At 44.2% G+C, this 14,109-nt stretch overlaps 1 protein-coding gene across 2 annotated transcripts in view; it reads right to left on the bottom strand.

Moving 5' to 3' along the window:
• pik3r3b (phosphoinositide-3-kinase, regulatory subunit 3b (gamma)) overlaps positions 1-14,109 on the bottom strand; it is a gene marked incomplete at its 5' end in the record, with an annotated part of 166,466 nt that overhangs the window by 77,422 nt on the left and 74,935 nt on the right. For both annotated transcript variants that reach the window (XM_079220518.1, XM_079220519.1), the window contains 2 exons: positions 7,481-7,566; positions 9,168-9,360. In XM_079220518.1, coding sequence (XP_079076644.1) covers positions 7,481-7,566; positions 9,168-9,360 — 279 coding nt within the window. The remainder of the gene's footprint in view (positions 1-7,480; positions 7,567-9,167; positions 9,361-14,109) is intronic.

Genomic DNA, 14,109 nt, shown 5'->3' with positions numbered 1-14,109 from the left:
AACAATACAAAGGGTACAGAACAGAAGAAGTTTGGGATGTGACACGCATCCAGTTGTACGCAGTGATGGACAGACGGACAACTACATGTAGACTGTTGGATCAATGAGCAGTGCTGAAAGAAAAGGGCCTGATACTGTTTTACTGGCCAAGAATTTTTAATCTGCAGATTAAAAGGAAATATGTTATCGATTTACATTTTTACCAGATAAAGGGAAGTTTAATATAGACGTCTGTATGTATTTTCTTTCTATCGTTCATATCAAACAACCGCCAATAAACGTATTGTACATTTAAAAAATATTAATATGAACTAATATGAATTAACTGTGAAAAGGTAATCAGAAAAATTACAATGATGAGACTCTAAACTGCCGCCAAAATCATCTTCAGGAGAATGGTAGAAAAAATAAAATAAACATACAGTTGGAAGACAAAGTGGAGCCAGGTTTCGGGCAGTGCATGGCAGGAAGTGTAGCTTCTGTGACCTGATGATCCTTCAAATTACATATGAAGGGATAAACATGGGAGCCGGGGGCTGTTTGATGGTAATTCAAGTTTTACATGAGCACATTATAGCAGAATTTGGACATTAACCAGGAGAGAGCTGCTTCCCAGAATACACCATAAAACAACTCAACCAGAGAGTCGTGTGCGGGATGATGGACATTATAAGATAATCTTCTAATAGAGACTGAGCCGAGGGATAAGGCTGTGCCGGGCTGAGAGATCGCGCGCCGCTTCGTGGGGAAAGCGACCGCACCACCTTCTAAATGTGTGCCACTTCTGTCCACCCAGGAAGGTCTTTAACATCCTGGCCCGAGTGGAAATAATTGACTCAAAGGGAAGAGAGCACTATATCATTTCATTTTAAATGTTCTGGATGGAAGAAAAATGTAGATTTTCCGAATCATCTCGGCTTATATTCTACGTTGTGTTCTACCGTATGTTCTATGTGCCGCTACGATCTTTGTCACTTCAGTGCTGTAAAAAACATCAAAACAATATTGTGTCGAAAACACAAATTGTGGAGTTTACACAATTACACAAATATATTGTAGTTTGTATACAATAGTTTGGTAAAAAAAAAGAATTACAGACCAACAGTGTAAAATGACGACGTCATTAACCTTATCAGGAGGTACATACATATCGGGCTTCCGCTATGTGTGTGTGTGTGTGTGTGTGTGTGTGTGTGTGTGTGTGTGTGTGTGTGTGTGTGTGTGTGTGTGTGTGATGACCCTTCCCTCCCGACCTCCTGTTGGGACTGACCGGGCCACATGTCTCTCTGTATCCAGCTAACAAAGTAATTTCAAAGGCCATTACCTTCATTTCACGCCGATCTGTGACCTCTGACCTCATGATATAGTAAAAGAAAAATAGATGGGAAGATCTGCTCTGGGATCTGTTCAAAGATCCAAAGTGGATCTCAGTAAACGAGACTGATCCAGGGATACTTTTTTTTTTTTTTATGTCTCAGAATCGGGTAAAAACCTAAATAAATAAACGTTTGAATAAAACCGCAGAAGGTTTGGCTGTTAATGTTTATCCAGTATAGTATCACTGCGCCACAGAACAGCCGAGTAATGTTTCGTAGGGGAACGGCCTTGAACTTGACGCGGTCCGTCTGTGATGCATCTTCTGTCATCATCTCGCTTTAACAGGACAGTGAATTTGAAGTGAAGCAGATCATCTGTCCGTCATCGCTCACTCTGTGACTCCAACATGAGTGACTAACGAGAGTCTTTGGAAGAGGTAGGGAAAGGTCTAAATGTATGTCGTAATGTCCAAATACTTAACCTGCATAGACATTACGACATCTGTTACGAAGTCAGAGCTGTACGTTAAAGCTTGTCCCCTTGTGCGGCAAGTGGATCTTTTCGTAGGGCATGTGGGAGAGAACGTTATTTGGCCCAACGGAAAAGTTAAAAGTCAAAAATTGCTAAACGGAGAGGGAGCAGAGATAGTGGCGAGACAGCAAGTGTGATTACTGAGCGGACGGCGCCCGCCAAGGAGCAGCAGGGTCGACGGCAAGTCGAGGAAGCCGTACCTCAACTGAGTGGCACCTCAGTGGCTCTCTGCTCAGAGGCCACGTGACGTGACTGGTGCTTCCTGCCGGCCGTAGGCGGCCACTTAAGTAAATTAATATTAATATAACTTCTGTTTGTGCCTCTCGATCCAAAATGAGGACTAACTCATGTGAATTTTATGAAAAAAAAGGATGTTCAAAACTGTTAGCATTGATAAACAGTGTGCGTGTGCATGTGTGTGTGTGTGTGTGTGTGTGTGTGTGTGTGTGTGTGTGTGTGTGTGTGTGTGTGTGATTAGCTGGAACCCTCAGCCATGTAACTGTGTGCAGCTGAAGGAGCGCACACACAGGCTGAAAAAGGACCCACAGACATGCCAAATACTAATAATCACACACGCTAAAAGCTGTGTATTTGCTTGACCTTAATCACATTATACAACCATGATGCCCCAACACATATTCACAAGTGCTGGTGTGTGTGTGTGATCATGCCCTGCTGCTGACCCCGTACAGTAGGATTATACTGGATGTAAGCTGGCACTTTCCTCCCAATAGGATCGAGTCAGGACATGACTTAACTGTGAAAAACACACACACACACACACACACACACACACACACACACACACACACACACACACACACACACACACGCACACACACACACATTCTAATCCCACGCATACAAACAGGCCCACACACACTAATGGTTGCTCTCAGCTCTGACCTTGGCAGAGTATGAGTGTGTGTTATTAGTCCAGGTCATTCACACATAAGCAGCTGAGTGGCTTTAGATTTATGATTACCCTTCGTTTGTTATTATATTAAATTGTTAGTCCAATACTTTGGGAAATATGGTTATTTGCTTACTTTAAAAAGATGAAATAGATGGATAGATATCAACATCTGTAGGATAATTACAGCTCATGACATCCACAAATATCTTGTTTTGTCCAACCAATATAGTCCAACACCCAAAGATATTCAGGTTACTATCAAAAAATACCAAAAGAACACACCAAAGTACATGGAACTAGCCAATTTCCTAAAAAGTATTTCCTGAAAAAAAAGAAAAAGAAAATTCCTTTGACAAAAAACCCCTCTTAAGTTGATTTACTAAAATGTTTCCTGTTTGTTTAGTCTGGAAACAAACAGAAATGGCAATGTGTGGTTTTAGGAGCATTTAGATGCTGGACATCGTGTTCACTTCAAAGTAATTAATTAGAACAGAACACCACAATATTTTGTGTGTTTGTGTTCACATCCAGTTAAACAAACAAAACAAAGTGTTTTTAATTAGTGAGGCTTTAGAGAGGTTCTTAGGTGTATATTTGACCTTTGGACAAAGCCAGAGAGGCACAGATGGAAGAATTTGAACAGCAGACTATAATGATGTAAACAGAGGGAGACACTGTCAGCAGTAACAGCAGCCAGCTTTCTGATGAAGTCTCCGAGCAGAAGATTTTACCACCAAGCCTCCTCAGCTACATTACCAGCCAAATAAATGCACCGAAAGAGAGAGAGAGAGAGAGAACCAGTGTGTGTGTGTGGTGTAAGTGTGTGTGTGTGTGTGTGTTAGTATATGTCATATTCTTGCCAAGCTGCGGGCACGGCTTGCGTGCCTGGGAAGGAAAACAGCTCATAACAAAAGCAGAGCAAGAGGGGACAGAATGTGAATGGGTGTGTTTGGGAGTTTACAATCCTCCCTTTTTTTTCCCTCCGACTGATTCTATGCGTGCTGGCTGACAGATTGCTGGACTAGACTGAGGCTTCACATGCAAGTGATGTACACACAGAGGGACAAGCACACACATGCACCCAGACACACACAGTCACATTGTGCAGAGATACTTAGCCGGAGCACTCAGGTGGAGCAGCACCGATCGTATATTCAGACTCCATTTGGAGAACATGGCTTGAAGGGCAGTTCTCCTGAGAGGTGAATAGGCACACACACACACACACACACACACACACACACACACACACACACACACACACACACACACACACACACACACACACACCTCTGTTAAGGGGTTAACATACCGCCAACAGGCACTGCGCTAACCCTTGACCCCCACTAATGCTGTCTGGAGGGGTGGCAGGGGAAGTAATGGGTGAGAAAAAATGCTTGCACATGAACCTGACCTCCCCGTTTTTGCCTACCTCTCTCCGTCTGCCTCGCTCTCTCCCTCTAAATCCATTCATCAAACAAAGGGAAGCTCAGCCGGACAGGCAGTCACCGGGCCAGGCCACTGAAACGGCAACATGAGCTGAACAGACACACACACACACACAACTCGAGGCATTAAATGACATCTCAATGTCCGTGCTGACCAGCATTGCCAGGTGCTGAAAACAGAATAATCACACAGGGACTCCTAAATGATGGTGTGTCCGTGGTAAAACTACTGAGCTCAACTCAGAGTGCAGTGTACGTGATCAGAGGTCTGTGCCGCGGTGCATCAAGCTGACTGACATGCACCGCTGATTGTGATCCACAAAACTGGACCGGTGTGTAGTTGAGATCAAAATGGAGGGAGAGTTCGATGACGAGTGTTGGCTCAAGCAATCGGCGCCGAAGAAGAAGAAGTTGGCGGGTTACGCGAGCGCTAGTTTGTCTCCAGTCAAACCGTTCCAGGGCATCTCTCAGGTATACTATAATGCAGAACTAATGTGTTAGAGATATGAGTACTGAACAGTGCAAGTTGTGAGGCTTTATTCAAACACCCACCCACAGAGAGAGAGAGAGAGACTCTGGCGCTTTTTGTTGCTGTGATGTAAGCCTGTCCAACACACACAGAGGACATGATTTGCTGTTGCTTACTTAGAGATTTTGAGCTTATACTGACTTGACACAGAACTTTTTATATGCGCAAAAAAAGCTGTGCATTTACATGTGTGCAATACCAAAGAGACTCAAGAGAGAACCAGAGAGACAAATATGTATTTTGAGACGATGCCCAAAATGATGAAACGCTCAAATGAGCACATGAGGGAACATAAGCAATGGAAGGAGAGTCTGAGGAGAAGCCCTGTGAAATGTTGACTGTGTCTGGAAACTCCACCCGAGCGTGTTGGATGTCCTTGTGTGTGCTTCTCGTCAGGCGAGATTTCAACGTTTCCATTTCAAAAGGTATTCTGAATGAGTAAATACAATCAAATTAAATATCCAGTGGCCGCCTTGCCCCCTGATGTATCCCTTGCATCCCCACACTGCAGGACAGAGGTTTATCCCATGAATTATTGATCGTCTTCCAGACGTCATCCTGTCCTTTTCCGTGTCACCCAACAAAAAATGAACAAGTTGAGTCTGATTTGTGGCTCTGGTGTGTGTGCTGTTTGTGTTTGTCTGCTGTATGGCTTTGCAGTGAGTATTTGCCTTCAGATCGAGGGCAACTGAGGGTCAGCAGTCACCGGCTCCAAAACAATATCCGACTCCATAGAAGATTTTAAATATCCAAACAGTTCCACAGACACACACAAAGTAACGTCATAATTGATGGTTTAGCGTCCTTGATTTTTGGCAAGTGGCAATTTTGTGATTGAGATTTATTTGCTCGATTAGAAATGTGTTTTAGAAACGAGATATATTCATGATTTTGGATATTTTCCTTCAATGAAGGGAAGATGCTTATTCAAAGAGTCACGATCCACTGAGTCAAAGTGGCTGTGTCCGCCTATCTATCTAGTGTTGGACGAAGGCGCCTTTGCCTTGGTTATGTCCTCGCCTGGTCGTGTTTTAACCATGAATCACACCCACAGACCAACCTTTCCAACATCCCTTCTGAATGAACCACTGCTCCATATAAAGATGACATAACCCCTGAGCAGCCACTACAATCACTGCTACCACCAATATGTTGACCCTGGCCTCAACACCGTGGCCCTCAAAAGACCAGGACTACCACACACACACACACACACACACACACACTGACCTACTGACATTCATACACACACACATGCACTGACCCAAAAAAACGACCTCAGCAGACTGGCTTGGCGCATACAATCAGCAGCACACCTGCTGTCTGACCTTTCTTTCGTCCTCATAGAGGCCGATTGATCTTTCCACAGCATTTTATCTCTGAAGACATACACCAAAGGCTCACAGGCAGGTTAAAGCGAAAAGCCGCTTCTACATGTTTGCGCCCAGATCTTTAACGGCTGTAGTGATCATCAAGTTTAAAGGGGGATGCATAAACCAGAAAGGCAGAAGACATCTTGTTTACCGTTGTTCCACCATGACGTGCTCAACAAGGGTCAGATCAGGATACTTTCTGGTTGCCAGTTTAGCTAAATACAGCTTTTCTAGAGTATAACTTCCACCAGATCGGATTACAATGTTTCTCCTGTGGCCCAAATCTAAGAAAGGGTGTTGTTTTCCTACGGTCTCGGGAAATTATTGCTGAGGTCTGAGAAAAATGCAAACTGTGCAGATCATATACACTAAAGCAAAGCGGCCCCGCTCACATCCATACCCTCGCTCTCAGCTGAGGCGGTCCAGCCAATCAGGATCGCAGCAAGAAAAACAACATCATGAAACCGCTGTGTTTTGTTACCATGAACTCTGTACGTCCAGACTGTGAACCAAACTAACGGACAGCAAAGCTAAAGCAGTTATTTCATGCTTCATGCCCAATTTATCACAGCAGCAATTGGGCAAAAAGTGTGTGTTTTCCACATATTTCATAAACCAAACGTGTGTTTTCCACTGCAGTCTGTGGTGGAGCGGGGAGGGTAAAGGGAATGTCATGTTTCCAGTACGAGAAATGTATGGTGATACACTTGGGAAACAGACTTCAGGCACGGAGCAGATAAGCTTTGACTGTGTGTCACAAAAGTGAGTGAAATCATCATGTCGCACAAGATGCACTGTTGCAAGAGAACGGATAAAAGATTGAAGCATGAGGCACTCTTAGAAATAAAAGGTGTAAACTCAAACCACATAGGGTTCGTCGGCTTGTCCCCGTAGGAGAACCCTTTTATAAAGGTTTCACCTGGAACCCTTTCAGAGGGTTGCATCTAGAACCTAACATAAAGGAATGTGCAAAGAACCATCTGAGAGAGGCTCCAGAAACCTGTCTGGAGTTTTTACCCAAAACCAGAACCCACCAGGGGGTTCTACCAAGAATGCTTTTTATATTCCAAGGGTTTCATCTAGAACCCACCCAGGGTTCCTTGTGAGGCTCCCAAAGGATCGGGGCTGATGTGGTGCTGCGCCACACACAACAATTACTGTTCAAAATCACAGTTTTGGTTGGGAGGACCTTTTTACACCCTTGCTTTCCAACATTGAGGAACGCTTTCATCAAAAAAGGGTCTCAATGGGACCCTTAGTCTTATAAAGAACCCCTGAAATCTCCAAAATAAGGTTTCTTCAGAAGCAAATGGTTCTGGGTAGAACCTCAGCACTTCAGCGTTTGCGTTCATGAGTATTGCCCTACCTGGTGCAGGCTGCATCTCCATGAGACCTCCGGTTGCGATAAGAGCCTCCAAGATCCTGACGTGATGCTCCGGGTTCACGTCCGCGCTGTTGACAGAGACACAAGTGCTTTAGTTTTGGGTTTTGTCACAAACGGCAGGACGGGTGTTTATTTGTACGTCACCAAGAGTTCATCAGAGTTGCCCCCCAGCATGCTGCAGTGACGCCCAAAGGGTAGAACATGTGTGACTGTCTAAATATTTGCAGACTGCAGTGTGTACTCCAGATCCATCGAGCATTAATCAACACTTCCACATGCATTGGAGTAGGCTAACACGGGCTCAGGTTGGAATAGTAGGACATGCCGCTTCGCTCTTTACCCGCCCGCTGTGCGCGTCAGACGTGAATTGCTTGACCAGGCTATGCAAACAATCACTGACTGCCTTCCCAAATCCCCTACATCTCCACCGCACACAACGCCACAAGGAGAAATTCCTCTGTAATTTCTGGAAAAAAAACGACGCCAGCTATCTTGTGCAGGGTTCAGAGAAAAAAAGACAATCAGCCTTGTTAATGCCATTCTGTCAGAGTTCAAACATCCAGCTCTTAAACTGTAGGTATAGACATGACAGCTGAGCCGAATATCATGCTTGGCTTTCCTATTAGCAAGGGCAGATCTTTTACTATGAAAATATCATGTATTTGTGCTGGAGCTCAACTCATGTGAGGTTTGTCATGGAAATAGGCAGTGGTTAATATGGGGAGGGAGTATTTTATATAAGATGGCACATTTTATATAATGGCACAGCCAAAACGTTTGTTTAGCTCTTTGGCTTTGGTTGATTCACAAATGAAGATACACATATATTTTTAAACACCATAAAACATGTAGGCCACAGAATCAAATGTGCATGAATGATAATTTAACAGCCATTTATTTTCAATTTGCGATACTGGTTTAAATGATATCTCACCTTAAAAATAATGGATGATTTTCTTTTTTCTCCCTGGTATGCTTTGTGGTTCAATGATATTTTCAGGAAGTCACAATGGGGGAAGAATACTAACACAATCAGTGGTCCAAAATAAACTAAAAATGGGGTGGTTACCCCTTCTGTCAGTCGAGGTTTGTTCCATCTTACCTTGTCCCTTACAGTCTCACACTGTGACTAACAACCTGACTTGAATTTGAATGAAGACGACGCAAATGAAAAAGCCATTAAGTAAGCAGTGACACACAACATAAACTCTTCATGAAAGAAAACAATATGCGGCGTGGGGGTACAAAAGACAGCCGCCAGATGAAGTGGTGCTTCCTTCTGGATCGAATCGTTTTCTTTCTATGAACATGTGGACATGTCTTATGTCTCTTGCACCACGGCCATGTCCCCAAGTAAAAAATATGTATGTAATACAAGTGCAAGGTTAGGTCACCAGTCTGTTATCTGCCAATGGAGCCTAAAGCTTCAGTTTTGTCGCTATGGATACTTTGGACGTCTGGAGCCCCTTGAGCACGGTTGAAGAACGAAGGTTAAACTGCACTGCACTGGTGGAGGATTTCAACTGACATCAATCAGAAGTGTGTATCTTCGGTGGCTGTGGTCCAGAGCTAAATTACATGTGTATGAATAACTGAATAAAACATGCAGAGTTAACGGGTAAACGCTAGTGTTAATGATAATGAGCGTTAACCAGGGAGACCTGTGTACCTGAGAGGAGAGTGCTTGAAGACGGCCTCGGCGAAGGCCTGTCCCAGAAGCCGGGGGCCGGCCTGGCTGTGCTGGCCGACCCGGGCCAGGTGTCTGCTGAGGTGGACCAGGAGCTGGTGGTTGGCCTGAGGGATGCTGGGAGACTCCAGGATCCTCTTCAGCCGCTCCCCGCACTCCTCCACACTCTGACTCTCTGTAAGACAAAGAGCGACACCACAAGGGCTCCTTTAGACCAACAAAGCAGGTGAATTCATACTTCATCAAATGTTCATTCCCGGGTCACTTCTGTTTCTCGGTTATTCTAATAAATGTATTTTCTGTAGCCTTTTCATATGTATATTTTTGTATCTATTATTTTTGTTTGTGTGGAAGCAGAAGCATGTAGCGAGAAACGTTTTTTTTTAGAAGAAGATGCTCAAGAAGCGCACGCTGTTAAAACCCTGAACTATCGGTTTCCATCATCTCATCCATAGGTCAACTTCTCCTAAACTGACAGCTGGGAGTATGTAGGCGGAGCTGCAAAGAGAGCGCTGGGCTCCGTGTGCTGCTAAAACGCAGGCGGGGCCTTCAGGCACGTGTATTGAGCGAGTGAACACATCCTGTGCAGACAAAGATGGAGCAGATAACTAAATGGCGATATGCTACCAGTTGCTGTCATTATCTTGTCCACAATGTCCATAATGTGGACAAATGTGGCTACACTGCAGATGACGGTCGAACCACGGAAAGCCAGTAATTTCAATGTGCAAAATCAAAAAATATATTTAGCATTTAGGCTCTGGAGCTGTAGGAAGCTGCATCTTCCCGACAGCTCCCCCTGGTTCCAACATCACATTACATTCAGATCAGTGTTTTCTTGCAGAAGTAAAGAAGACTATCGTCATGTGACCAGTGATCACACAAAAGCGAGATCAAAGAACGAGCGTCCTGATGAGCAGCCGAGCGGACACCACATGCATAAACATCCATCACATAAAAAAAACATTTCACTCTTCCACTCGTACACATGGACCACAGAGCCGACGCCCCCTGCTGGGCCGCGCCCCGCCCCGCCCACCCCCCGTGAGCTGCACCTCCAGCGGTATCCATCCGAGCATGTAGCAAACTGCTCGCCGACTTTGAGGAGATGTATGGCCTTGGCAGGACATCACTGATCTGAATTCAGACCCAGTCGAGCAGCCAGCTGCTAGCCAGCCACCCCGTCAGACACTGGAGATAATCACAGGGGCTTCGTATACGGATGCTCGTGAAAGAAAAAAAGGAAAAAAGAAAAGATGAGCCAGCGAGGAAACATAATGAAAGTCCTATTCTTGTTTTTGCCGGGGTTCAGACAATGAGCCATGTTTGAAGAGGACCAGACCTATTGGCGGGCGCTTTCACCACAGGCCCTCCACCACCGCAAACAAGCTGCAAACAAGAAAACATCTGTGCCGGAGCCCGCTGTGCGCGTTGTTTATGACGGGGTGGAACTCAGTGGGAAAGCAGAGCTCTGCTGCTGAACACCTGACTGATGCAGGTCCATTCATCTCAGTGTCTGAGGCTGCCGTCTGCTCAGGGTTTCCACATGCTGAACTCTTCCTTTAGATCCAGCATTGCTATGGTATAAGTTGGAATTTGTAATTAAGTCTCAGGACCGTTTTTTTTTTGGGGGGGGGGGGGATGTACTGACTCACTTTTCTTGCTATAAAAGTTGCACGCCATGTTTCCCTGTGAGGTTCCCAAAGTTACTGCTCACGGCCAACAGCCAGGCACGTAAACCTCTGTTGAACTGCCATTTGTCATTTTTACACTGGATCACAGCTCACTGCATAAGATTAATGCAACTATTCTATACGTCATTTCAACAAAAACAAAAAAATCGTAAATATCGTGCTTCAGAGTTTTTCCCTATGCTGTTGGGTCATAATATAATCCATGTATATACTGCACCAGTGTATCATTGACATTCAGTCTCAAAGGTTTTATTCAACTTTTGCTGGTATGCACTCACAGCAATGGCTCAGGGTAAAGTTTCATTAAAAGTAAAAATATGGATTGATAAGTGAAAGAAAAGTAGTGCATCTCTTTGATTTCATAAGTCCTGTTCGAAAACCGCCTTCTCTTATTCAAAATTATTATGAGAATAAGGGATGAAGAACTGCTTTCTGTAGCTTAAGGCATACAAATCGGCCTGATCCTGAAAATAAAAAGATGAATGACCTGGAATATTCACCTCATATTGTGTGTGAATCACACTGAAGTGAACAGAAAATAAAAACTAACTGAGTTTTCTGACCTTTCCCAAACTTTCCAGTGTTTATCGTTCCAGAAGACGGTAGAGTAGGGCGAGCATTATGTGAAGGTCATGGAAGGTGGGAGCTGATATCGTCATGCCGACACGCAGGTGGAAGCAGCTGAACTGGACCGCTTGACATACATATTTATTGCTCAGTGATTTGTGTGATGCAGCGCTCTGCATGTGTACATGTTAGATGTTTCCGGGCGTGAGAGTGCTGATATGTATTGATTGACCACGAGAGGTACTGGTGCGTTTGGCGTGTGTGTGCAAATCGATCCCAATAACACGGAGTGCCAATAGAGGGAACTGACCCAACAACTGACTGGATACTTGACAGCTGACTGATTGAAGAGATGGAGAAAGAGAGAACCATAGCTGGAGAAGGGCTCCATATTCCCACAGCTCTGCTGTCAGACCTCATTTAAAATCGCATTAACATTCATGACAAATGTATACAATTGCAGTCCTGAAACATGACTGTCCATAACATTTTGAGGGTCATTTTACCACATTTGTCCATTTTCTATGTTTTAAACTACATCATGAGAAACTGTCTCCGACATCATTTGCCTCTTTCTCTTAAATATTTACTCGACCAAATATGTAAATGGTGTGACATCCCTCTGTATCCTTACTGCAATGTATATTCTGGTCTTTCAAAAAAGATTATTCAAAAATATGCCGAATATGCCATTGAAAGAAGAGGAGCAACTGATAGTATCTGTTCACAGTGCAGCCAAACACACGCTGGGCTGAGAGGATTCATGGTGTCACTTTAGAGAAGAGGAAGGATTCAGTCCGTTACATTACGTGAGCTCATGAATACAGCCGCTTTTGTCCACATTATATCCAGTGGACCCATGCATCATTTCCTGTGAGTCCCTTGGAAGTGGATCTGCAGTGTGAAGCCCACGCAGACTGGTGGCAGAGAGGTAATTACACAGTGGAAAGATATGTAATGCCTATTGATGATAAATGACGGCCATAAATAGTATAAAAATGGGATTTTATGTTGCGGATATCATAAAGTTTTATACATGTAGGGAGCATGGGAGACTCAAGGAAGTTCAGGGACACTGTGTGTGTGTGTGTGTGTGTGTGTGTGTGTGTATTTTGGGTGGGCGGTGATGGATGGATGACAATCTGCTGCAGCCTGATGGGGGTCATCGAAGTCACCTCTCTCTGTCTGACAACTACTGATCATAGACGACCACACACACACACACACACACACACACACACACTATGGATTGTGGTTGACCCCGCCGGTCAATAGAGGTCAAGGCTGCAGAGGGAACTTGGCCTGTCCATCTGCCCCCACGGGACTCTGGAAGACTGGACAACTGGACAGCGGGGTGGAGGGGAAGAGGAGGATTGTGGGAAAATATCCGTGGTTGAATTGGACTTCACCTACTTTGGGACTATTTTGGAGGTGATTCTCATTTTAATCAATTTCATCTTTAGTTCCGTCCCCAAACAGGATAAAAAGAAAATCCAGGCAATTGTTGCAATGTTATTTTTTTCCCCACATTAATTCACTTCTCTTAAATGCACTTATCGTTCGTCACTTTGGAAAAAACAAGGTGTCTGCCCATTCAATTGCATGACACTAATTCCATTTACATAAATAGATGCTTTAGATTATACAATCAGATGACCTCAGGAATGAGGAATACAAAAAAAAAATACAAAAATTACTAAAACACTATTACTCTGTCAAAAGCTTTTAAAAGACTAATAAGATCAGAATATCAAGTTATGGTGCTCTCTCTCACATGTTACACATTTAGGTGTGCAAAGATGGAGCTGCTAGTGTTGGGGAACAGGATAATACTGGACTCAATATTCTCCTACGGTCCACAGTTTGGCGACAGGCAAAGAGATGCCTGATTTGAGGGATAAGGTCTGGGTGAAGTGCATCCAGATGTCCAGTTGCATCCTTTTGACGGTGATACTCGGGAGCATGAGAACATGTCAGGTCCTCAGAGAGCTGAGGCAACTGACCCCTCTGATTCCGGATCAAACGGGATGCCAATTTGATCGCTTGACAATCTGCAAGTCAAAATCATAAACATGAGGAGAGAAATTTGTGAGCGTAAAATAAGAAAGTTGATCTCTTGGCCGTCAGCGTTTCGATATCTCAACAACTTTGGCTGGATTACTGTTACGTGGTGGTCAAGGAGAGGACCCAAATGCCAGAGCTGAAAAAGTAAATTTATTTAAACAAAAACGAGGAAAGGCTTCCAAAAAACACTATATATAAACATAAAGGGTGACAATCAATCACACAGACAGGCAACACACAGTACGATCAGACACTGGGGCAGAAGACAGACAGGGTTTAAATACAAGGGGAGGGTGAAGGTAATGACGCACAGGTGGAAACCATGAGGGCAGGTGAAGGGAATGAGCAATCAGGAGACACACGGGAGGCAGACAACAGGAAGTGCGGGGACACAGGATACCAGAGACACAAACTACAAAAACAAAACAGAAGGCATCTTATTCTGACTTCTTCCTCTAGCGCCACCAGCAGTTAAAATGTTTACTTGTGAGATTAGACATTAGAACCGCTAAACATAACAGAGATACCAGTGTCAACTGGTATAAAGGTATATCAAAAAGTGTTATCAGATTGATAGGATGGTAAATGGATCAGATCCT

Source organism: Taurulus bubalis (assembly GCF_910589615.1).
Source record: "Taurulus bubalis genome assembly, chromosome: 7".
Lineage (NCBI taxonomy): Eukaryota > Metazoa > Chordata > Actinopteri > Perciformes > Cottidae > Taurulus > Taurulus bubalis.
This window is presented reverse-complemented; position numbering and strand designations above follow the sequence as displayed.